The 25,515-nt window shown below is 41.9% G+C and overlaps 1 protein-coding gene across 2 annotated transcripts in view; it reads left to right on the forward strand.

Annotated features, from left to right (window-relative positions):
* The window catches only part of BCHE (butyrylcholinesterase), a 133,736-nt gene that overhangs the window by 24,321 nt on the left and 83,900 nt on the right, over positions 1 to 25,515 (forward strand). For both annotated transcript variants that reach the window (XM_077488038.1, XM_077488039.1), the window contains exon 2: positions 1,652 to 3,180. In XM_077488038.1, coding sequence (XP_077344164.1) covers positions 1,661 to 3,180 — 1,520 coding nt within the window. In that variant the 5' untranslated portion in view covers positions 1,652 to 1,660. The remainder of the gene's footprint in view (positions 1 to 1,651; positions 3,181 to 25,515) is intronic.

Raw genomic sequence — 25,515 nt, forward strand, 5'->3', positions numbered from 1 at the left:
TTCAACTTTATTTCAAAAATGTAATTAAAATCATAGCATCTAGGCTGGCAAACAGACTAACTGCACAGCCGCTGACATGTTTCACACCGAACACGGTGCTTACTCATAGCTCATGACTAAGCACCGTGTTCGGTGTGAAACATGTCAGCGGCTGTGCAGTTAGTCTGTTTGGCAGCCTAGATGCTATGATTTTAATTACATTTTTGAAATAAAGTTGAATAATTTGGAGTGCGGCTATCCAGCTACATCTTTTCTACTAGGGTGTTTTCTCAGTCAGGGCAGTAAAGATGTGGAATTCTCTTCCACAATCTGTGGTGTCAGAAGGAAGTATTGATAGATTTAAAAGACTCTTGGACGTGCAACTTAGTGAAAACAATATACAGGGATATGGGAAATGATTTTTCTACACACACACCTACACAGGTTGAACTGGATGGATTGTTGTCTTTATTCAACCTTACCAACTATGTAGCTATGTAACTATGTAACTTGTATTGAACATACCACCACTATATAGCACTATATCACAGACAGTCCTGTCTAGATTGTGGGTTGTATTCAGGCACCTAAAATTTCCCCCCTAGGGTGGTTGAAATTAGTGAATAGATGTGAACACATAAAAAATTAGGCTATAAAAAGCACAATTAAATTGACTTTTTATTTTAAAATACTCTGATTGAGCAAGACTTGCTTTATTGTGGTCTTCTCTTCTCCATTTCCTTTTTAAAGTATTCTGTTACTCACAGATATCAATTAACATCCTAATATAAAGAATGTGGAAAGTTTGTCTGGGATAGAAAAAAAACTTAATGGCTGTCTAAATATAGCTGAAGGGTAAACTACTATAAAAGCATATGTTAAAATAAACAATACTGAACTTCAGTGCCTGGAATAAGAACTGCATCTGTTGCCTAGCTGTGTAGCTTTCAATCATCATCAGATCTACCCTGGGATGAGGATTCTTGAATATATCTGTTATGGAGTAATACAGACAGTTCCAAGTTTAGCCCTGATAATTGAGGACTTGATACTATTTAAAATGTAATATATTTCTATCTTGTTTTAGCTCTGTGTTTAGGAAAAATATGTTTAACTTTAATTTTCTAAATTGGCTCATATGAAAGGAACATAATTGAAAGCATGAAACAAGACTTTCTCTAAAGCAAAAAAGTCATTTTTATGACAAGCCCACTGAAGCTAGTTCTGACCAGCTAGATTGTTTTAAAAAAAAGTTGTGCATAATTTAACAGGCTAATAATATTTATGAGTAATAACACCATCTTTTTTTGATCCAGGGAATATCAAATTACCTTAGAGGATCAGATAGGAATTTTTCCCTGTTGGATAAAATTGGAGTAGACTTTGTGAAATTTCTTCTTCTGGATTAACTTTTGGTTTTAGAGTTCTGCAGATGCAGGTTTTCAAATAATGTATATATTTTTCTATTGGTTGAACTCAGTAGGCATGTGTCTTTTTTCAAACTATGTAACATTTTGGTGAGGCATTGCCCTACTGAAAAAAAGGTTTGTTGAACATTTATTCATGGAGATTTGTTAAATATTCAGTGACACAACGATGTCATCAATGTCATGCATATATATCTATGTATATATTAATTCAAATCTGTAACAAATTGTTTTATGTGTTGTAGTTATCAGTGATGTGGTACAATCTCTCACATGAAAAGAAAATCTCTGCAATCTGCTTGATTATAATATATGCGTTTTGCACAAATGTCCATTGTGAAGATGATAACGTTGTTCTGACCAAAGATGGAAACGTAAGAGGGTATCAAATACCAGTGTTTTCTAAGACAATCACAGCATTCCTTGGAATACCTTATGCAGAACCCCCAGTAGGAGCTCTAAGGTTTAAACGACCAGAACCCATCAAATCTTGGACTACAGTACGGAATGCTACAAACTATGGAAATTCGTGTTATCAGCATGTTGACCAAGCATTCCCTGGTTTTTCTGGTGCTGAAATGTGGAATCCTAACACTGAACTGAGTGAAGACTGTCTTTACCTTAATATATGGATACCCAGTCCAAAGCCAAGAAATGCCAGTGTCATGGTATGGATATATGGTGGTGGATTTGAAACAGGAACATCCTCTTTAGATGTTTATGATGGGAAGTTTCTGGCCCGCAATGAACGCGTCATTGTTGTGTCATTTAACTACAGAGTGGGTGCATTAGGATTTCTGGCTTTCCCCGGTAATTCTGAGGCTCCAGGGAATGTTGGCTTGTTTGATCAAAGATTGGCTCTGAAGTGGGTCTATGAGAATATTGCAGCATTTGGTGGGAACCCCAAAAGCATAACACTTTTTGGAGAAAGTGCTGGAGCAGGGTCAGTCAGTTATCACCTGCTTTCTCCTAAAAGCCATCCTTATTTCACAAGAGCTATCATGCAAAGTGGGACCGCTAATGCCCCTTGGAGTGTTGTCGGTAGTACAGAAGCCCGCACTCGAGCACTTACATTAGCAAACTTATTAAGCTGTTCCTTCAGAAATGAAACAGAAATAATTGCTTGCCTTCGGAGTAAGACTCCTCAAGAAATAATTGAAAAGTCCTATTCTGTTCTAACACAGAGATCATTAATAGAAATAAATTTTCCTCCAACAGTTGATGGAGATTTTCTTAACGATTTACCTAAACATTTATTACAACTTGGACAGCTTAAAAAGAACACACAAATATTAACTGGTGTTAATAAAGATGAGGGATCATATTTCTTAGTGTATCAGCTACCTGGATTTAGCAAAGATCACGAAAGTTTTATAAATCGGACTCAATTCCAAGACAGTGTAAAACTGGCTTTTCCGAAAGCCACTGAACTTGCAATAGACTCTATCCTTTTTCATTATACAAACTGGGAAGATGAAAAGAATCCCATTCACAATCGGGATGCCATGGATGATATTGTGGGAGATTACAATTTTATATGTCCACTTCTGGAATTCACAAACAGAAATTCTGAGCTGGGAAACAAAGCGTATGTGTACTTCTTCAGTCACAGATCTTCCAAGATGGCATGGCCAAGTTGGATGGGAGTAATACACGGATATGAGATTGAATTTGTATTTGGAATCCCAATGTACAGGCGACTTAATTATACAAAGGAGGAAGAAATTCTTAGCAGAAACATAATGAGATACTGGGCAAACTTTGCAAAAACTGGGTAAGCTATTTTTTCCATTATATATAAGGTACATTATGTATAATTTATTAACAGATAAAAAGCCTTACACATTATCTTGTTAAAAAAAAAAAAAACTTTTCAGTAATATGACTATAATACTTATGCCCTGTACCCACGGTGGGACATTCCGACCACAAAATCCATCTGATTTTTTCCGACGGATCTTGTCTGAAACTTGTGTTGCATACACACGGTCGCACAAAGTTGTTGGAAAATCCGACCATGTGTACAGGGCATTAGAGGTGAATTTAGAAAAAAAAATCATATAGCATTTCAGTTGGTAGTAGTGCATGTACATTTGTTCAGAGTGAATGCGGCAGAAAAGAAAGTGCTATTAGGATTTTTTTTTTTTGCTAGTGGAATGTTTTTGATTGATTTCATTTTAAACGTTGATTGATTTGTGTTTGTGTTTAAAAATCAATGGAAAAACAGTTGATCAGCCTCACATTATTTTTTTCCATTTTCCTTCTTTTTTGCTTAGAATGAAGGTACATGCACTTTCACCAGTTGAAATGTTATGTGCTTTTTTTTTCTTTCTTAGAAATACAGCCCTTGGTGTCCCTTAAGATTTCTCTGTATTTAGGTTCTACATGAACAACCACAAATAAAGACAAAAGCCACAGCAATGAGAGTAAACATTGTGTGTTGCATCACAACTCACACATGTACATATCCTGGGTTTTTTCCATGCTAACAGTTTTTCCAAGGCCACCTGCATTTTGTTACACTCAGATTTACTGCTTGCATACTCAGTTGTGTTACTTTAAAATATTTTATAAAGAAAGGTTTACTCTGTCAGGCTTATTAATCAAATAAGAGCAAAGGGTAATGATAATGTGCAAACGTGCGACAGCATAAAGAAAAGATAATATATAATAATCTCCATCTTATACTTTTGCATCTTTTGGGTTTTGGTGGCTGCTAATAAGTAAACTATCCATTTCCCTAAGCTAGGCAAATAGAAACCTTTTTTTTTTCTGTGCCCACTCTGCTTTAAATATTTTAAGCAGTCAGTAGATTCTCTACCTGTCTCCATGTATTGTACCTCATAGTTCCTGAGCACCATCACATGAGGACATGGCATAGTCATATATACGTTAAGTTTGCTCAGCAAATCTAAGCTTGCACAGAAATCATGGGCAGGCTGCAGTGGATTGGTACAACAGAGCAATATAGGAAAATTATATACAATCTACTTACAGCCCCTGCTATAAAATAGGCCTGTTACTCTGATTTTTACTCAAAGGTAGGGGTGAACTTTAGGATTCTGGTCAACTATGAATTTGATCCAAGCATAAGTCACCCTAAGCTTGTGAAAATGTGCCCTTTCACCGTTATTGCAACCAGTTACCAATAATGCACTCCCTGGCCTCCAAAATGTTTTCAGATGACTTAGAAGGGACGTAAAGAAGGTTTTATTATGTTACTGCCTTCCTATAAAAGTCAGGGATTCCAGAAGACTTTAGTCATTGTTCGTTGGAAAGTCCTGGAGTAGATAGAAAGAGATTACAGAGTGCTTGCTGGGAAATATAGTTGCTATATTATACAGTGTTGCTGAACAATGCTATATTTGTACTGTGCTTTATTGTGCATAGAGTCAACAGTAATTTTTAGAGACACTTTTTTGTGTGTATGTCAGCATCAACTTCAGTTGTTTCTTAGCTGCCGCCCCCCCCCCCCCCCTGCAGTTTCCTGGGTTATTTTGTACAGTTTTCTCTTTTGTTTCACAATTTAAAGTTTATGGTTTACTTAGAATCAGGTTAAAACCAGGTTGTGGTTTAATTTTATTTTTTGTGGTATTTTTGTATTATGGAGGCAGCAATATAAACTTGATTCTGTCACAAGCAAAACTGACCATTGTTTGCAGCCCATAAATACATACTTGTGCAGTTCAGTTAAGTGCATCAATGCACCAAATCTCCAATGCCACTATTGCCATAGCTTCTGATAAAGTTAGACAATCCCTTGTATTGATAATGTCAGGCAGTGTTAATGGAAGGGGTAGAGGTTCTGCACATGCAGCTAGTGAAGGGCAAGCATCTGCAAATATCTGATATCTGATAAAATGTGCTTAAACTATATGAAGTGAGGAGTCCAGGCTGGACCACTGGCCATAGTTTGTGCAGTATGCTCTAATTTTTGTTTCACTGTAAAACTTCCTGGTGTCTGTCTTTGAAGAGAAAACAGTAAAAGAGCAAACTATGCTTAGTGCTAAATAAAAATAAAAATAAAACAATCTAATACTTAAAGCATAACTCCACTTTTGTGGATGATCAGTGTACATTGCAAGGGCTATAACAACCTTTGCGGTACCTACCTGTTGTTATTCTGAAGAAATCCATGTGTGTTTGTCTGTGCCTCTGTACTAAGTAGGTCTAATGGGAGTGGTTTCATAATTAACAGTCAGGTGGGCAGCTGCAGGGCACTAATGAGGAAATCTGCTGGGCCTGCATCCCTTTAGACATGCTCCTATTGAAATTATCTCTCCAAAAAGGATATTTTTGTTGCAGGGGATGCCTGAAATTTTACTTGTATCTTAGGCAGACTTCTGGGAAAATTGGTGAGCCAATCACACAAGCAGGAAATTATGTTTCTGGGGAGTGGTCAGTACACACTCTGTGTACAGAACAACTTCATGTAGCCATATTGCAATGCCTTCTCAGAAAATTACAGTGGCGGCAGATTGAAAAGGAAACGTAATTTTTAATAATACTCAATTACAATATGATTAGTGTCGCAATTATATGTGCTATATTATTTTTTCTTTATTTGCTATGTTTTTCCCAATAAAAGTGGAGTTACCCTTTAATGAAAACAGCAACACCTATGGATATCTGAACACTGATATTATCTACAATAAATACATACAGACAATATGTTGCAATGTTAAATATAAATGCCCAAATAATAGAGTAACAAAATCAGACATAAAAATGTGAATAAAATCATAGAGTCCAGAACAAATATAAAGTCCAAAAGACTCAGACCCCATAACACAATAAATAAATAAATAATAATATTTTGAGAATTACAATATTATATATATATATATATATATATATATATATATATATATATATATATATATATATATTTCATTCCCAAATTAAGATATCCCACTCATTCACCCTCCCTTCCCATTAGGCAATTAGGCATACAATCTAAACCTATTTTGTTGACCAAGATATAAATATGTAACACAAGAAAGGACTGTGTTGTCACAGGATGCCACTGAGTTTCAATAAAAAAGTGGCATAACTAATGTTATTGTCTCCCCTACACACATACATGGGGGTGTATTCTGGCAAGTGCAAAAAACTGTAATGAATCCAACCTATATTCATGTTTTTCTACAAAGTGTCTACCAATTGGGCTAGATTGTCTCACTTAATATCAGTAACACGATCTATCACTCATGTCAGAACATCATCCATGTCTTGCCCACATAAAAGGCATCAAAGCCACAGTTAAGTAAATGAACAATACCAGTGTCTTCACAATTCACAAAATGCTTTGAGGTAAATTTAACAGACCCTATTGCTATGAGATTATTCAACACTTGCAGAAATTTACAAAAGGGAAATTGCGACATCTAAAATGTCCTTTTGGGCGTGACCTGCATGGATCCTATCTTCATTCTATATGAAAGTGACTTTGCACAAAAATATCTTTAAAATAGTGACCCCGCCTAAAGGTTAGGCATGGGCAGTAATCCACAAAATGTTTAGTAATGTTGTCCTCTGCAAGGAAATCCCAAAGTCTTTGTAAAATATCCTTTACTTTCTCATTTTGTCTGTTGAATCTAACTATAAGTCTCACTTTCATCTTTTTCTTTTCCTGTACATTCTGAAATAGTAAAAGTCCGCGTGGGCTAGCCTTTGCTCTTTGATATGCTCTCTTTCAAGATTTTTTTGCTATAGCCACATCCAAGAAATCTTTCTCTCAAAAGACATGCCTGTTTTTAAAAATCCTGATCGTTTAAGCAATTCCTAAGAAACATGCAGATATTCCTCACCTGGTATACTTCTAATCACATGCTTTGGGTGTGCACAATCCAAATGTAATAAGGCATTACCAATCGTATGTTTTCTAAACAGGTTTGTGGAAATTGTTCCATCAATACTCTTAATAATTGTCAAATCCAAAAAAGGCAAGGATTTTCTGTCATAATTAAGGCTAAATGTAAGATTCCCATTATTTGTATTGAAACATTTGACAAACTCAATTAAAGATTCATGTGGTCCTGTCCAGAAAATAAGACTAGAAAATATACTTCCGCCACAGACTGATTTGGAGGAGGTATATTGATAGTTCATCTGAAGCAGAGATCAACCGCTCCCACCCCCTCCAAGTAAAAGTTAGCATATAACGGGGCACAAGTTGTCCCCATCGCTACCCCCTGCACCTGGAGGAGCAGTTGAACATGAAAATACTGTGTCAGTATAAACACCAACAATTCAGAGATGAGTGCATTGTATGCCCAAAACTCTACTTCTTTCCTTCAAAAACTCTTATACCCTTCTCATGTGGGACACAGGATTATAGTGATTCTACATTGACAGAGGTTAAAATGGTATGTTCATCTACATTTAACACTTACAAAATCATCAGAAGGTATACTGTGTCCTTTAATTAGGACGGTACGCTTTCCACATGAGGTTGTAGATGGATGCTGTCAGGGCTGGGCTCTCAGCAGCTCTCTTCTCTGTGCACAGGCTGCTCAGCTGTCGGATAATTGTGAGAACTCATTGAGTCCTCAGTGGCTCACCTGGTTATCATTATCTGCTCGTTAGTCCCATCAACAGATAGCCTTTCTGGCTATTTCAACTGCCTTGTTTATTCATTTCCTGCCTTCGCCTGGTCAACATATCTATCTGGAGTTTCTCTGCTGTGTTCTTGTGAAAGACTTTGCTTGGCTGATTTGGTTTCCCTTTTGGTTGCTGATCCTGTTCTTCTGCCTCTGACTATGCAGATTTTCCTGTTTTCCTGATCACTGGCTCGTCTGACTACCCACTTTGGCTTCTGATCCCTAGCTTATGTTTTGACTTTATTTACTGATCTGTACCATTTTTACCATTACATTGAAAGGTGTAATTTTTGCTGCATTTCTTTTTCAGTCTGATTCATGGTTCCTGACAGATGCTCCTTCTGGATCATGGCACATGTGTATTTTCTTGACAATTTCCTTATGTGAGATATGCCAAACACACCTTTAAAAATCCTCAGGGCAGCTTGTTTCTGCCAATGGGGACCTCCTCCTGGGACACATATCCATTCCTATTGGATTTGTTGTTCTTATTGGTTTGTCTGGGGGAGTGTCCTCAGGAGTCACTGGGATTATTTAATGGTTTGAGACATAGTTGGTGAATTTGTTTGGCTACTTTGGGAGACTATTAGCATGTGATGATGCTGGTGGCTGAATATATGGCATGTTTTTTGTTATATTTATTTTATGATATCATCTTTAGTAGAGAGATGGTATGCTTTCCCCAGCTACATATAGTCTTCTCTATTTTGCTCTCTTTACTTTTTAGATCCATTGATCCAAATACTTGATGATGTTGCTTGACAAGAAATCCAGGTTCTTATCTTTTTTTGGATACTCAACCAACTGAGGGTGAGTTGTCCATTCCTAAATGAACACACCATGTGCTATTTGTTGCTGCAGTATAGACATGGCCACCACGTGTGCTACTTCTTTATTGTTTTTTTGGTATATTTAGTTTGTCTCTGTGGGGCTCCCTGGTCCAAATTGAAGTCCACCCTGTTAGTCTCTCCATTGGCTGTCCTTTGCTTGCCTCCTCATAGCCTAGAAAGATGTAACCATTCATCCCCATGAGTGTACTGTTTTTTTTTTAAGTATGTTGCATTTGTGTGGGGGGGGGGGGGGTTTCTTCCCTCGTCCCACCTTCCCTCTGTTGAATAGATGTTTTACATGCATTTTGTCATATCATGTGACATTATATAATATTTGTATACCTATGCAATATATTGATCTCTGCTTCTTAATCTGTAGATTAAAGATTGTAAGGAAACTGTCATATTTGAAATGAAGTCCTAAGGAAGTGGCACTGACCGCACAAAGTGACTTTAATTATGACAGTCGATATTTAGCTTACTTGTATTTTTTTACATTTTTAATATCTTGTGTAGTCTTTATTTGTGCTAAAAAAAATGTATGCCTTTTAATGTACCTTTCTATTTGTTGTATGGACAATAAAGCGTTTGGGCATTTTTGGACCCTTTTTTTTTGCCCTTGTTCTTACATTTACTAATTTGTTTACAACTCTTTTTTTATGTGTAGATAATTATTTCATGTTCTTTTTCATTGCGTTCCTTGACTGAGACTTCCAACTCCTTTGAAATGCAGTGTCCACATGTTCTTATATTCTCCACATTGTCAGAAGAGTCCACAAATTTGAATGAGGCAAAATATAAAAACTGTCTTACATCAAAGAATCTCATGCAGATAACTCCAAGAGAACTCATTGCCACCCTCATTCCTCCAAAATTCACAAGTCAGCTTTAAGCAAGCCATTATACATCTCAAAAATCTCTGTTAGTAGCCAGAATCTGCACAGCCTTTTAATGAGCCTGGTTGTAAATGGTTGTCATAAACAGCCTCAAGCCAGAGCCTAGAAAACTGGAGATTTTTTTTTTTCCAAACGTTTTTATTTGGATATAAAGAAACATATTATAAAAACAGAAATCAAAACAGGGAGTAAGGAAATGCGGGCGCAGCCACTGTCAAAGAGAAGCACAGGTACACTTAATAAAACATGCGGGTACAGAGCCAGATAAACAGTGCCTTTCCAAGGCTATCTAAATTAATGTAAATTTGTATGCGTGGGGGGGAGGGATTTCCCTGCGTACATGTGGTAAGCGACAATAACACTTGGAGGAGCAGATATGTTGTTGTCTTTTGTCAATGTTTATCTCACATAGAGGTATGTGAGTGGGGATGAGTGGGAACATTCCGCGAATGCGGAGAGGGGTAAAAGATGGAAAAGGGGGCTATTAGTGAGGAAGTGTTTCTTCGTGGGAGTGTAGCCTATATAAAGTGTCTGGGTAGATGTAATTAAAGAGTCTATGGGACTGAGGAAGGGGGGGGGGAATGTGGGGGGGAGCAGGGATAGGGGTGTTATCCGTCTCCGCTGCAGTTTACGGAACCCTCCTAACGTAGTATTGTTTTGTATTCTTCACAGGTGGTGAAATGTGTCCAGCAAGCCCATGTATTGGTAAATTTGTGAGGTGTATCTTTGGCCTGATGAATCAGTTCTTCCATTTCTGCTGTTTTTTGTATGCACTTAAACCAATCTGAGATTGATGGTGGGTCAGTGGATTGCCATTTGCTCGGGATGCACATCCTGGCCGCGTTAACCATGTGCATTGCTAAAGAACGATAGTAGGAGCGTGTGGGACTAGCCATATGATGGAGCAAGAATTGGGCTGGTGTATAATCAAGCGTATACGTGGTGATTTTGGAGATGAGCTCGTGGACTCTTTTCCAGAAGGGTTAGATTTTGTCACATGTCCACCAGATATGTAGAAATGAGCCTATATCTTTGTTGCATCTCCAACATTGTTGGGAGATTGATGGAGAGATGTGGTGAAGTTTAAGGGGGGTGCTGTACCATCGGGAGAGTATTTTGAAGCCGGATTCTTGCGTTTGTGTGTTTACCGCGCCTTTATGTATGTGTTGATAAATGGATTCCCATTCTACCTACGTGAGTTTGAGTGAAAGTTCACGTTCCCATCTCTGAGTAGTCCAGTGTAGTTTTGGAGCGTGATCAGAAAATAACAACGTGTAAGTAGAAGAGATGAGGTTTCTTTGTGGTTCCGTCTGTAGGCAGAGCGACTCGAAAGTAGTGGGGTTTCTGGACCATTAAGGTTTGGGAGTAGATGTAGTAAAAAAGTGTCTGAGTTGGAGATAGATCCAAAAGGGAAATGAGGATATGGACAATTTGGTAACCAGATCATGTTGGGAAAGAAGACAACCTTTGTCAAAGAATTGGTGTGCTCTGATAAGGGGGTAGGGCCAGAGATCAGTCAAAAAGGATTTATGCATCCCTGGTAAAAAGTCAGGATTGTAACGTAACGGTGTCATTGGGCCTAGTAATGAGGATATTTTGTGTTTATTACAGGCCCCTCTAAAGGAGAGGAGTGTCGGATATATGAGCGGGTGGAGTCGACATTCAGGTGGAATATGTTTTGGGGACATCCATGGGAGTTGCGCTAGTGGGATATTGGTTAGAGTGTGCTCCAAGTTGATCCAGTCTTTTGTTGGGAATGAATGTTCCAGTCGACGATTCTGGTAAGATGGCTTGCCAGATGGTATTTGCGTATGTCAGGTAAACCTATACCTCCTTTAAGTTTAGGGGAAGTGAGTCTAGAATAACTAAGCCGAGGGCGTCTTTTATCCCAAAAAAATTCCGAGCATGCCTTTCGGTAGGTCGAGAAAAAAGTGGGTGGTAGTTTTATCGGGATCGTTTGAAGGAGGTAGAGGACCCTAGGGAGGACGTTCATCTTGATAATGGCTGCCCTGCCAAACCAGGAGAAGAATTTTGGCGACCATTTCTTTAAATCTTGTAAAATGGTTAAATGGTTTGTAGTAGTTTTGCGTGGTTTAAGGTGTAGAGGTTTAGCAAGGAGGCCGGGAGTTGTATACCTAGGTAAGTTATTGCATGTTTTTTCCATGTGAATGGGAAATTAGCCTGGCATTGGGTAAGTATAGCAGGGGGTAGGGTGATATTTAGGGCGGTGGATTTTGTGAAGTTTATTTGTAAATTGGTCAGTGTTTTGAAAGTGCCAAAGTCTTTCAGTAGGTTGGGAATTGTCGTAATGGGATCTTTGAGGAAAGTTAGTATGTCGCCCGCGAAGGCGGCTATTTTATAGGTGCGGTGTTGGATATCTATACCCTTGATGTCAGGGTTGGCTCGTAAACCTGCGTAGGAGGCGTTCTAGGGTAAGGAAAAATATAAGGGGGGGGGGGGAGAGAGGACATCCCTGGCGGGTTCCGTTTGAAATGGAGAAGGCATCCGACAGGTGGCCGTTGACTTGGACTCTAGCGGTGGGGTTAGAGTATAAAGTCAGAATGATGTTGAGCATTTTAGGGGGGATGCCCACCGCTTTTAGGGTTTCTGTCATATAATCCCAGGCCACTCTGTCGAATGCCTTCTCCGCATCAAGAGAAAGCAGGAATCCTTGGTTATGGGCGGATGTTAGCCAGTGGTGGATATTGATGACTTTGAGAGTATTATCTCTTGCCTCCCTGCTGGGGATGAAGCCCACTTGGTCCAAATCGATTAGTTGGGGTAGGAGGGGAAGGAGACGGTTCGCTAGTGTTTTGGCATACCATTTGAGGTCTATGTTTAGTAGGGAAATTGGCCTGTAGTTAGTGACAGCTGTGGGATCTTTTCCTGGTTTTGGTATGATGGCGATATGGGTGGATAGGAGATCTCGTGGAGGTACAGTGGGTGTCATAAATGAGTTGAAGGCTTTTAGGAAGAATGGGGAGAGGAGGTCTGTATAAGTTTTGTAATAAGCTACTGTTAGTCCATCGGGGCCCGGGCTCTTACCCGTTTTCAATTGTTTTAGTGCAAGCTCTATTTCTGGTTGTGTTAGGGGAGAATCTAGTGTTTTTTGCCGTAGATTCAGAAATAGGGGTAGGGCTGTATTGTTTTAGAAATTCTGTGATCATGTGTTGTCTCGTGGTGTCGGGAATGGAAGAATCCATTCTTGGTAGATTGTACAGTTGTGAAAAATAGTTCACAAATTGTGTGGCTATGTCCTGGGTTGAAGTGTGTTTACATCCCGAAGAGTCGGTCACAGAATGTATCGTCGTATTTGCCTTGTTCGCTTGCAAAGCTTTCGCAAGTAATTTACTGGCCTTGTTTCCATATTCATAAAATGTTTTTTTCGTCAATATATATTTGCGTCTTATTTGTTTGCCAAGCATGTCTAATAGGTCGGATCTGGCTTGTATCAGGTCGTTTAGGTTATCAAGAGCTTGCGATTGTTTGTGAGCTTGTTCTAAGCGTCTGATCGTTTCTGTAAGTTCCATATAACGTTTTTGTTTTTCACGATTGCATTTGGCCGACGCTGCGATGAGGGTTCTCTGGATCACACATTTGTGTGCTTCCCAGGTCGTGAGTGGAGAAGTGTCCGAAAGTTTGTTTTCCTGAAAGTATTGCGAAATGCGGAGTCTAACTTCCGCTTCTATGGATGCATCGGTTAGGAGAGAGGGATCAAGTCTCCATATCTGTGTTCGGGGGGTTGAGTCTGGGAATTTCAACTGCATAGAGATGGGGTTGTGATCAGAAAGGAATGTAGGGTTAATGGAGGCGCATTGGAGCATGGGGAGGTCCTTTTGTGATAGAAACAGATAGTCTATTCTAGAATTTCTAGTAATTGTTGTGTGGAGGTGAAAAAATGTATAGTCCCGGCCATTGGGATGTAGGGTACGCCATGTGTCATGAAGTAGTAGATTCTGGAGGAGAGATTTGATTTTCCGCAAGGCTTTATAGGGGAGGGATGATGTATTTGTGGATGTGTCCTGTGTGGGGTTGAGGGGAACGTTGAAGTCCCCTCCTAGTATTAAGGTACCCTCTTGAAATGCGGTCAGAACATCACAGATGGTGTGAAGGAAGGGTACTTGGCCTGTGTTAGGTGCGTAGATGTTGGCCATAGTAAGTTTTCTACCCAGATATGATCCTTTTAAAAAGATGTATCTGCCAGAATCATCTAAGATTGTGTTGGTAGGTTGAAACGGGCAGTGTTTTGCAATAATGATTGACACCCCTTTTGATTTAGAAAGGGGATTCGTTGTGTGAAAGGCTGTAGGAAAGTAAAAGTTCTCCAACTTAGGTGTTGAATCTGTGCGAAAATGCGTTTCCTGCAAGAATATAATATCTGCTTTCTCGCGATGCATGGCTAGAAGGAGTTGGGATCTTTTTTCCGGTAAGTTGAGTCCTTTAGCGTTAAGTGAGATTATTTTAAGTGTTTGTGAGGGTGGTTTAGAAGATAAGGAGGCCATCATCGGTTTCGTGTCAAGGGGCCTGTTTCCTGTAGTAAAGGAAGAATTTCCACGGGACTGCAGCGGAGACGGATTTGTGGGAGTGGGTGTAATGGAGGAGTAGGGGTGGTGTGGGTAGTGGGGAGGGGATCGGAGGGAAAGGGTTGTATACCGCAAGCTGTGCGGAGAAGCGTGTGTGGGGGTATACGAAGTCTATGAGGGGGAGAAGAGGTTTTCCGTTGGCAGGTGAAGAATGTATCACCTGTCTTAAAGGTAGGGTAGGATCGGGTCGGGAGTACCGGAAAGATTCAGTGGTGGTAAACCACTGTGCGGGGGTGGTGTGTCGAGGAAGACTGAACGAGGAGTCTGGCCCGTCAGACCATTGGCCATATTTGGTTTATGTAGTGACTATGGGGATAAGAGCGTGTAGGTAGGAATAGTAGCTGTGGGGCGAGTGAAGATTGCGTAGGGTATCTGCAGGTATTGGGTGAGTAAGTTAAGGATGGGTCCCTGTTGTAGATACTGGAATGTGGAGTATGAAGAGTGCATCACTTGGTAGTGAATGTTGTAGGCAGGGTGGGTGCGGTGAGTGGCGTTAGTTAGGCTGGTCGGGGGTTGCCACTCGAGGGGGTAATGTCAGAACTACATAGAAAGCAATATTTCACACAGTATAATGTGTTATTGATTCCACTGCAATGTGAGGATGTTTAACGTTAATATATCAAACTAAACGTTGTTAACCTTATAATAAAAGAAAACAGTAAAAAGTTACACAAAACATATAACATTAATAACCGGTGACCGAGTCCGGTCGGAGGTGGTATGTGTGGGTCTTAGAGATATTGTGAGTCTCCCAAGTCATCGGGTCAGGTTTGCGAAAGAGTCACACTGCGTAATGTGATAGTCACTGGATTTGTAAAGACCCTGTTGAGACCCCGTGGTCAAGTAGCCATGCCTGATGGTGTGGCGGGGCCTATATGTCGGTATGTCTGTGAATTGGTTCAGGCCATGTCGCCTATGGAGTGGCCCCAATTGGCATTATTAGTGGGTCAGCGGGAGCCTGTTAGCGTGTATTCTTCTTAGCATGTGTCGGCAACCATTAACATTGTCTTACGTCTTTGGCTATCTCCTCGGCAATGTGATGGTCAGACGTTGTGGTTGGGTTGAGTCCTATCAGTTTGTCTGTATGGGTGCGTAGGGTGTGAGATTAACATGTTATGTGGGTTGGTTTTTATTGAACTTCGGTCACTCTATGGTCTGATAGGAAAGAGTGTCGGAACGTATAAGATCAAAAACACAAGAATAAAAAGAAAAAGATAGACATAACATATCTCATGTGAGGATACACACCTATATCAAAGGAAGGGGCAGAAGGCTGGTAACATATTCGGGTGAGATGGGTCATATTCAGTCAAATTCAGCTTGTGGTAGCAAGTAAACGTCCATCAGTATAACATTGTTGTTTCCTCTCAACTGCAGAGTTCCTGTGAGATTACCCGTTCACTGGGGGCATTGGGGGTTGTCGATAGTATCGTATTTGGGATATCCATGAGATGTGTATGGTCATGGAGAAATAGTCTCATTGGTAGGGGGAAATCCATGTAAAGCGAGTATGTGTGCAGTCAGTACATGCCGATAAGGTGTGCATAAATCCGGATAAATGTCTAACTGTGTATTGCAGCATGGATTCGTTGGGGGTATTAAAGCCAGAGCAAGTTATATATAGCCGGGAGGGTAGGGTCGGTGGTTCTGGTCGCGGTCTATGCCAATCGCTGTGTTGAACGGTCATAGGTGAGGAAGGGATGAGTGGACATATCTATCCACTAGTCTCCGACGACATCTGTTGGTGGCAGCTTAGTGATCACGGCGGGCCCTGCGGGGCAGGGGCGCGGCAGGCGAATTCACATGTTGGAGTCGCTGCATCGTGGCTGGGCTGGATCTGGGGGTTGAAGGTGAGCGTCGTCTGCGTCCTCTGGCGTCTTGTGCTTCCATCGGTTCCTCTCTTGGCGAGTGTCGGTTGCGGTTGGGAGTCTGGAAGTCTGCATACCAATTTGGAACTGCTACGTACGGGTATGTCTAATGTTTGGCAGAAATCCTCTAGGTCTTCCGGTACTCTTAGTGGGGCGGAGTGGCCCCGGTGGGTTGCTAAGAGACCAAATGGGAATTTCCAACGGTACCTAATGCCCCTGCTGCGCAATACCTCTAGAAGAGGGCGGAGGTCTTTGCGGTGGCGTAGAGTGATTGCGGACAGATCTTGGTAAATATGGAGGGTATGTCCTTCATGTTCCAATCGTTGCTTGTCCCTGGCTTTGCGGAGGATGTCTTCTTTTGTCGCAAAGTCATCTACGTGACAGATAATGTCCCTCGGGGGGTCTGAGTCCCTACCCCTAGGTCGGAGAGCCCTATGGATACGTTCCATGGCAATAGGAGTCTGACGGGGTTTTTTTAAACATATTTTTATTAGAGTTTCGCAAAATACAAAGAGCAAGTCAATTGACAGTTAGTAGTAGATATAATTATGAGGTATCTGAGTAGTCAGGCAGTAGGATAAGACCCAAACATTAGTGTGAGTGAAAGAAAAGAAGAAAGGGGGGGGGGGAAGAAAAGAGAATGGGAAGAGGGGGGGGGGTTGTATGCCATCTCAATTCCAGATTAGTATAGTAAACCACAATTGCAAAGAAAAATGACAATAACAATAACAATTGGTGACCCGATCCCACCATGACCAGTTCTTAGGCGTATAATGTAGTCTTGGTAGACCTGTGGGAGTCCAAGAAGTATGAGCAAGTAATTGACTTGTAGACAATAGATCAACAGCCTATGAAGCGAGTGTAAGACCAACACAGTCCAGGGTAAAGCCATTGGGCTTATGGTGGATAATGCACGATGTTGAGGGGATGGGTAGGAAGATGGGAGGTCGGTAACTTGAGCTTCCCCAGCGTGTTCGTGAGGTTACGTTTGAGGTACCAGTGGGTATATCTGAAAGGGTGTATGAGAGGTGGAATGTCTGCAGGACAAAATGACTGTTCAATGTAATTTTTCCACCGTGAGAAGAACCGGGCAGTAGACTGGAAATGGGAGGATATAGTGTCAAGTCTTTCCATGTAGAACAAGGACAGGAGAGCTTGTTTCACTCCGTGGAGACTCGGAGGAGACGAGTTGATCCAATGTTTCATAATGGTTCTTCGAGCAGCTAGCAGACAAACGTGTGTCCAATGGGAGAGCGCCAGAGATCCTGGTTGCGAATTTGGAGGGTTGGCGGAGTCACAGCTGAACAAGCAGGTAAGTTGATCTTTAGGCAGATGTATATTAGTAACGGTGAATATGTAACTCAGCACTGAGTCTCAGAAGGCGGAAATTGAAGTACAGTCCCAGAGGCGATGAAGCAGGGTAGGGCGATCAAAAGAGCACCATGGGCACTTGGATTGGGAGGGATCCCCATTGTTAGTGTGAAATGGATAGTAAGCCCTATGGATAAGTTTGAATTGAGTTTCCCACCAGGTTTCAGAAATTATGAGTTTGTGGATAAGTCTGTAACCCTGTAGAATATTGTCCGAGAGGCTCATGTCGCCAAAGATGGAAGCCCAATTCTTGAAGGGAGCAAGGTGATATTTGTCAGCTTGATAGGTGATCAGCTGAGTATAGAGATCAGAGACAGAATAATTGTCTTGTTGAATCATAGAGTCCAAGGGGGATGTAGAGCAAGAGTCCGGCCGAGTCCCTCCTATAGTTTGTAAATAGTGGGTCAGTTGGTAATAGTGAAACACCTGAGAGAGAGAGGGAGGGAGTATTCATGAGCCAAGGCTTGGTAGGGTTTGAGTCGTCCTCGAGCATGGTCATAGAGGGAGGCCACTGTGGTAAGACCTTTTGCGCCCCAGATTGTGAAGGCCGGATTGGCCGTGGAGGGGGGAAACATTGGGTTTCCTTGGATTGTCAGGTGTTTGGATATATTCGTAGGTAGGCCCATGAGTTTTCTAACTTCCCTCCAGGCTATCACTGTATCACGGAAAAGTACATTCATTTTGAGGTGTCCTGGGAGGACATGCAAATTAGAATGGAGAACAGCAGGGAGAGTATAGGGATGCACCAATGCTTTTTCAAGATCGTGGTTTGAATATCTAGATTTGCCTACTATCCAGTCTAATCCTTGACGTAATAGGCAGGAGAGATTGTAGAAGTGAATATTGGGCAGGCCAGCCCCTCCCATCCTCCATTATGGATATACGTTCCTCAGCATGTGTGAGCCGCTGTGCCTGTAGATGAAGCTCAGTGCGGAGTTGCTCCATAGCTTTCTGTATGGCCGAGTCAATTGTAGAAGTCAGTGTGGGAGTCAGGAGTGACACTACAGCCTGGGCAATGTCAGCAGAGGGAGCCGTAGCTATACTGGAGACAGCCGGAGACAGCGGAGGAGGCTCTGTGAGGCAGTGTATGGACGCCATTTTGGCTGCTGTCTCGGCCGCGTCCGTCTCAGCGCTGATCGCGGCAGAGAGCGATCGTTGCGCGGATCGCTCCACAAAGCGATCCATCAGCGGTCCGTCGTCTCCCCGAGGCAGATGGCAGGTTATTGGCCGGTTTCAGGGGGGTGAGCGGTCGGAGCGATGTCCGCTTACCTCCTCCTCATGTGGCGCCGTAACCGGAAGTGTCTGACGGGGTTGGTCCAGGATGGAGTTGAATAAAGCTGTGATCGTCGGGAGGAGCTGGCCTTGTTCAACAGATTCGGGGAGACCTCTCACCCTCAGGTTATGACAGCGTCCCCGATTGTCTAACTCTTCGACGTGTCTTTGCATATCATGGAGTTGCAGAGTGTGATCATCAACAGTATGGTGTATCTGTTTGATCGCTGACTGGTGCTGTTTTGTTGTCAGTTCAATGCTCTGCACTCTGCCTGATATTGCTTGCATTTCATAACGGAGATCTTTTATGGCTGCAGAGAGAGTGTCTTTGATGTCTGCAGCTATTGTCCGCAGACGCTGTCAGTCAGGGTTGGTACCTGTGATGATGGCTGGTTGTCTCCCCTGGAGGGGGGGGTGGTGATCCGTAGGTGTCAGCGCAATCCCGTTGTGGCTGTGAGGAGGCTGTGTCGAGGGAGGGGGAGCCGCCATGTTGGCTCTCTAAAACCTGAATATCTCTGGGATATTCTGGCCGGTCCGGTTGTTAATTTCCCTTGGAGAGTGGGATCTGGATGTCGAGTGCCCGCGGGATGAGGTGCCCATGACGGGAAGCGAGAAGAGGGCTGTTTTCCCCGGTGGAAGCTTGAGAATCTGCCAAGGTCTGACGGAGCCCTGGAGTCAAGCGGCCATTTCTCCTCGTGGCAAACCATGCCCCCTCGATTTTTTTTACCATAAAATGGAGATTAACCACTTCAGCCCCAGAAGATTTGGCTGCTCAATGACCAGGCCCTTTTTTGCGATACGGCACTGCATCGCTTTAACTGACAATTGCGTGGTCATGCGGCACTGTACCCAAACAAAATTGACATCCTTTTTTTTCCCACAAATATAGCTTTCTTTTGGTGGTATTTGATCACCTCTGCGGTTTTTATTTTTTGTGCTGTAAACAAAAGAACAGTGACAATTTTGAAAAAAACACAATATTTTTTACTTTTCGCTATAATAAATATCCCAATTTAAAAAATTAAAATAAAAACAGTGCTAACCACTACACCACTGTGCCACCATAGGGTAGGTTTCCTCATTAAATGCTGGGACTTATGGAGCACAGGATAATACTTTATGTGTATTTGTTCCTCCACAGGAGCCTGAATGATAATTTAGGGATGATGAAAGCAGCCACCATGTTGGTTGATTTTAGTAGCAGTGTTAGGTTAGTCAGACCATGGTAAAATCGTATGTGGAAAAAAGATTTAGCATTAATATACAGTAGCCGATTTAAAGTTTTAAGTACCTCTTGAGTGCAGCCCCCCTGGAAAAAATACTTACCTTCCTCCCTGATCCAACAATTTTTACTGTGCTGCCCTTCCTGGTGCCAAACAGCCTTTGAAAAGAAAATGTCAGTCTCCCATTCCTGCCTGTTTGCATTATAAAACCTTATCCACTTCTATGGATGAGCTGAATTTATGGTGGCTTCCAACCATCCTGAGGAGTATAGCTCACCAGTCAGGATTAATGGGGCTGCAATATGTTGAGAAGGAAGAAGAGGCGGCCAGTGGTCAGAACTTTTTTGTTTTCAAAATTTAGTTCCAGGCATCACTTCACAGTAAAGATTGCTAAAACAGGGAGGATGGTATGTTGTTTCCAGATAAAGTGCACTCAAGGGTTGAAGTGGAAGTTGTCCTTTAAGGGTGCACTCACACTCCGTCAAGTTTAGCTGAACTGTGCTCAAATTCGGTTTTCCTTTGTCCCAACTTCCCTGCTGGTCTGCAAACACACTGGATTGTATGGTTGCCAGTAACACTTACATCTGTTCCCGAGCACACTCCCCTGCTAACCAGACCATAAATTCATGTTTTACTACACAGTCCTCTATGAAGAGATCTGTGTTCTAGCACAGTTTGCATTCATATTCCAGAAAACCATATTGGATCAAAAGTGAACTGCGCTGAGAACCTGTTCCAAGTGGTCCCAGGTGCAGGACACTTAACCAGGCCTAATTCAGAGCACTAACACTGCACAAAAGAATTAGGCCAAAGGGCTGAATCATGCCCCAGACCAGTCCAGAGTGCTAGTGTGAGTGCATTCTAAGAATCCAAGAATTTACTATCTGAAGTAGCCAAATGTTCTTAACATCATTTCTTTGCTTTTGTACTATTTAACCACTTGCCGACCAGCGCACGACGATGTACGTCGACAGAATGGCACAGGCAGGCAAATGGGCGTACATGTACGTCCCTTTAAATTTGCCGCCCTGCCATCGGGAGCGCGCCGGCGGCGGCGCACTCCCGCGCTGGTCGGGACCCCCGTGAGTCCGGTCGCGGGACCCGCGGACTCGATCGCCGCGGGCATCCCTGCGATCGTCTCACGGAGTGGCCAAATGAAGAAATGCCGTTGTAAACAGCATTTCTTCATTCTGCCTAGCAACTAGTGACGCTGATCTCTGCTCCATGTGATTGGAGCAGAGATCAGTGTTCACTAAATGAAAGCCCAACCCCCCCACAGTTAGTAACACACCCCTAGGAACACTTAACCCCTACACTGCCACCCACTGGTTAACCCCTTCACTGCCAGTGTCATTTACACAGGAATCACTGCATTTGTATAGCAGTGATTACTGTATAAATGACAATGGTCCCAAAAATTTGTCAAAAATGTCCGATGGGTCCCCCACAATGTCGCAGTCACAATAAAAATCGCTGATCGCCGCCATTACTAGTAAAAATAAAAAATAAAAAATTATTAATAAAAATGCTATAAAACTATCCCTATTTTGTAAACGCTATAACTTTTGCGCAAACCAATCAATAATCGCTTATTGTGATTTTTTTTTACCAAAAATATGTAGAAGAATACGTATTGGCCTAAACTGAGGGAAAAAAATGTTTTTTTATATATTTTTGGGGGATATTTATTATAACAAAAAGTAAAAAATAATGTGTTTTTTTCAAAATTGTCGCTCTATTTTTGTTTATAGCGCAAAAAATAAAAACTGCAGGGGTGATCAAATACCACCAAAAGAAAGCTCTATTTGTGGGAAAAAAAGGACGTCAATTTTGTTTGGGAACCACGTCGCACGACCGCACAATTGTCAGTTAAAGCGACGCAGTGCTGAATCGCAAAAAGTGGTCTGGTCTTTGACCAGCAAATTGGTCCGGTCTGAAAGTGGTTAAGCTTTCTTAAGCCCCGTACACACTATCAGATTGTCTGCTGAGTTTTTTCTTTAGATTTACCAAAACCATGTAGTAGAAGGGCCTGCCTGATTGCATACACATTGAAACGCCTAAGGTTTGACCTCATATTATATGGTTTTGGTAAATCTGAAGGAAAAACTCAGCAGACAATCTGATAGTGTGTACGGGGCTTTAGTTTGTAAAAACACAAATGCCCATGGGAGAGTTTCCATGCTAAATACATATGCTAGAGTTTCACAAGTTCATTTAAATGACATTTTAAAACACATAGGCAGTTTAGGAACAACAAACCACTTTATAAAATAATATAAACAAGATAATTACATATATTAAGCAGGCATAACATGAGATTTTATTTTCATTATTGAACTGCAAAATTATGTGTCATGAAAAATTCCGCTCACAGAAAAACACTCAAGCAGTATTAATTAACTACTTCAATACAGGGCACTTACACCCCCTTCCTGCCCAAGCCAATTTTCAGCTTTCAGCGCTGCTGCTTTTTAAATAACAATTGCGCAGTCATGCTACACTGTACCCAAATATAATTGTTATCATTTTGTTCCCACAAATAGAGCTTTCTTTTGGTGATATTTGATCAAGTTTTTCTTTTGTTTCTGTTATAAAATGTTGTAAATATGTACGTTTTCTCCTTCACTGATGGGCACTGATAAGGTGGCACTGACAGGCACTGATAAGGCAGCACAGAGGTGGCACCAATGAGGTGGCACTTATGGGCACTGAGGATGGGCACTGATAGGCAGCACTGATGGGCACTGGTAGGTGACACTGATGGGTGGCACTGATATGCAGCACTGATTGGCATTTTGTAGGCAGCACTGATGGGCACGCATGGGTGGCACTGGTGGGCACTGATAAACAACACTGATGGGCATTGAAAGGCTGCACTGACAGGTAATTATGGGTGGCACTGATAGGGGGCACTGATAGGCGTCACTGCTGGGCACTGATGAGCACTGATAAGTGGCACTGATATGCGACACTGGTAGATGGCATTTATAGGCATCACTGATGGCACTGGCACTGGCAGGCATTGGGGATGAGTACTGATTGGCATTTCCATTGTGGTCTAGGGTGGCATACCTGGTGGTCCACTGTGTTGGCATCCTGGTGGTCCTGGGTGGGCATCCGAGGGGGGCTGTGCTGATAAACAATCAGCACAGACCCCTCCTGTCAGGAGAGCAGCCCATCGGCTCACCTCTACTTGCGTCTGTCAGACACGAGTGAGGAAAAGCCGATCAGCGGCGCTTCTGGTTACATCGTGATCAGCCGTGATTGGACACGGCTGATCAAATGGTAATTTCAACTGGCCTCCGTCATAGGCTCTTTACCGAGATCGGTGTAGTGGTGTGTCAGACTGACACACCACTGTTAGCCGCGATGCATGCCCCCATGGGCACGTGAGAGTGGTAATTCTGGAGGGCCGTCATATGACGTCCACCCAGAATGAGAGCTGTACAGCCCAGCCATCATTTTTTTTTTAAGTAATAAACTTATAAAACTATTACACAGCTGCACCACCATTTCACACTCTCCAGTTTTAGTAAATTATCCCCATTGTTTAGGAAGGATTAGGGCACTTAAAGTGCCTCATTAATGTTAAAGTAATTGTAAGTCAGAATAACATAAAACAATCCACCATTGAACAATGTTTACCTGCACTAAGCATTTAAACTTAGTTTTGCATCTAGAAGCCCTAAACATCCCTCTGCTGCACTGACTTAGGCCCCTTTCACACTTGTGCGACTTGTCCTGTGACTTGGGACTGCAAAGTTGTATGACAAGTCATACTTCTTGATTTCCAATGAGTACCATTCATATCTGTGCGTCTTCAAGTCCAATGACTTCAAAGTAGTCCCTGCACTAGTTTGGTCCAACTTTGATGCAATTTGAGGTCCATAGACCTCAAGCTTACAACGGCATTGCTTTAAGTCACATCAAAACTGCATCAAAATCGCTGCATAATCATGGCAAAATTGCACAACTTTCAGGTCGCACAAGTGTGAAAGGGGTCTTAACCCCTACACCAGGAATTCTATATTGACTGCTCTCCCCTACTTTTGTGATTGAAAGGCTGTGCAAAGGAAACACATGCACAAGACACACACCCTGTACAGAGGGTGAGTAGCTTTGCTGTGTGCACTCATGATCTGGGGCGTAGGGCATGTGACGTCATGTCTCTACCTTTCAAGTCTCCAGCCTTAAGCCACGCCCATGGACAGCATGTTCTGAAGTACAGTCACTGTTATGTCTGCATTTATATTGCATTAACCACTTGAGCTCTGGAAGGTTTTACCCCCTTCTTGACAAAGCAATTTTTTTCTGTATTTACGCACAGTAAATACACAGAACACACAGTACATACAGAACATACAGTACATACACAGAACGCACAGTGGATACACAAAACACACAGAACATACACAGAACACACACCGGAGGCACAGTACATACACAACATACACAGAACACACAGTACATACAGAACATACAGTACATACAATACACACACAGTACACACACAGTACATACAATACACACAGTACATACACAGAACGCACAACATACACAGAACACACACAGTACATACAATACACACACATAACACACACAGGATGCACAGTACACACAATACATACACAGAGCACACAGTACATACAATACACACACAGTACATACACAGAACACCCACAATACATACACAGTACATACAATACACACACAGTACATACAATACACACACACACAGAACACACACACACAGAACATACAGTACATACAATACGCACGCACAGAACACACAGTACATACAATACACACACACACAGAACACACACACACAGAACATACAGTACATACAATACGCACGCACAGAACACACAGTACATACAATACATGCACAGAACACACACAGTACATACAATACACACACAGTACATACACAGAACACACAGTACATATACAGAACACACAGTGCATACACAGAACACACAGTACAAATACAGAACACACAGTACATACAATACACACACAGTACATACACAGAACACACACAACATACACAAAACACACACAGTACATACAACACACACACACACAGGACACACAGTGCATACAATACACACACACACAGAACACACAGTACATACAATACACACACACAGAACACACAGTACATACAATACACACACAGAACACACAGTACATACAATACATACACAGAACACACACAGTACATACAATACACACACAGTACATACACAGAACACACAGTACATATACAGAACACACAGTGCATACACAGAACACACAGTACAAATACAGAACACACAGTACATACAATACACACACAGTACATACACAGAACACACAGTACATACACAGAACACACAGTACATATACAGGACACACACAACATACACAAAACACACACAGTACATACAATACACACACACACACAGGACACACAGTACAT

Source organism: Lithobates pipiens, unplaced genomic scaffold (assembly GCF_037356315.1).
Source record: "Lithobates pipiens isolate NorthernLeopardFrog02 unplaced genomic scaffold, aLitPip1_a1.2 Scaffold_18, whole genome shotgun sequence".
Lineage (NCBI taxonomy): Eukaryota > Metazoa > Chordata > Amphibia > Anura > Ranidae > Lithobates > Lithobates pipiens.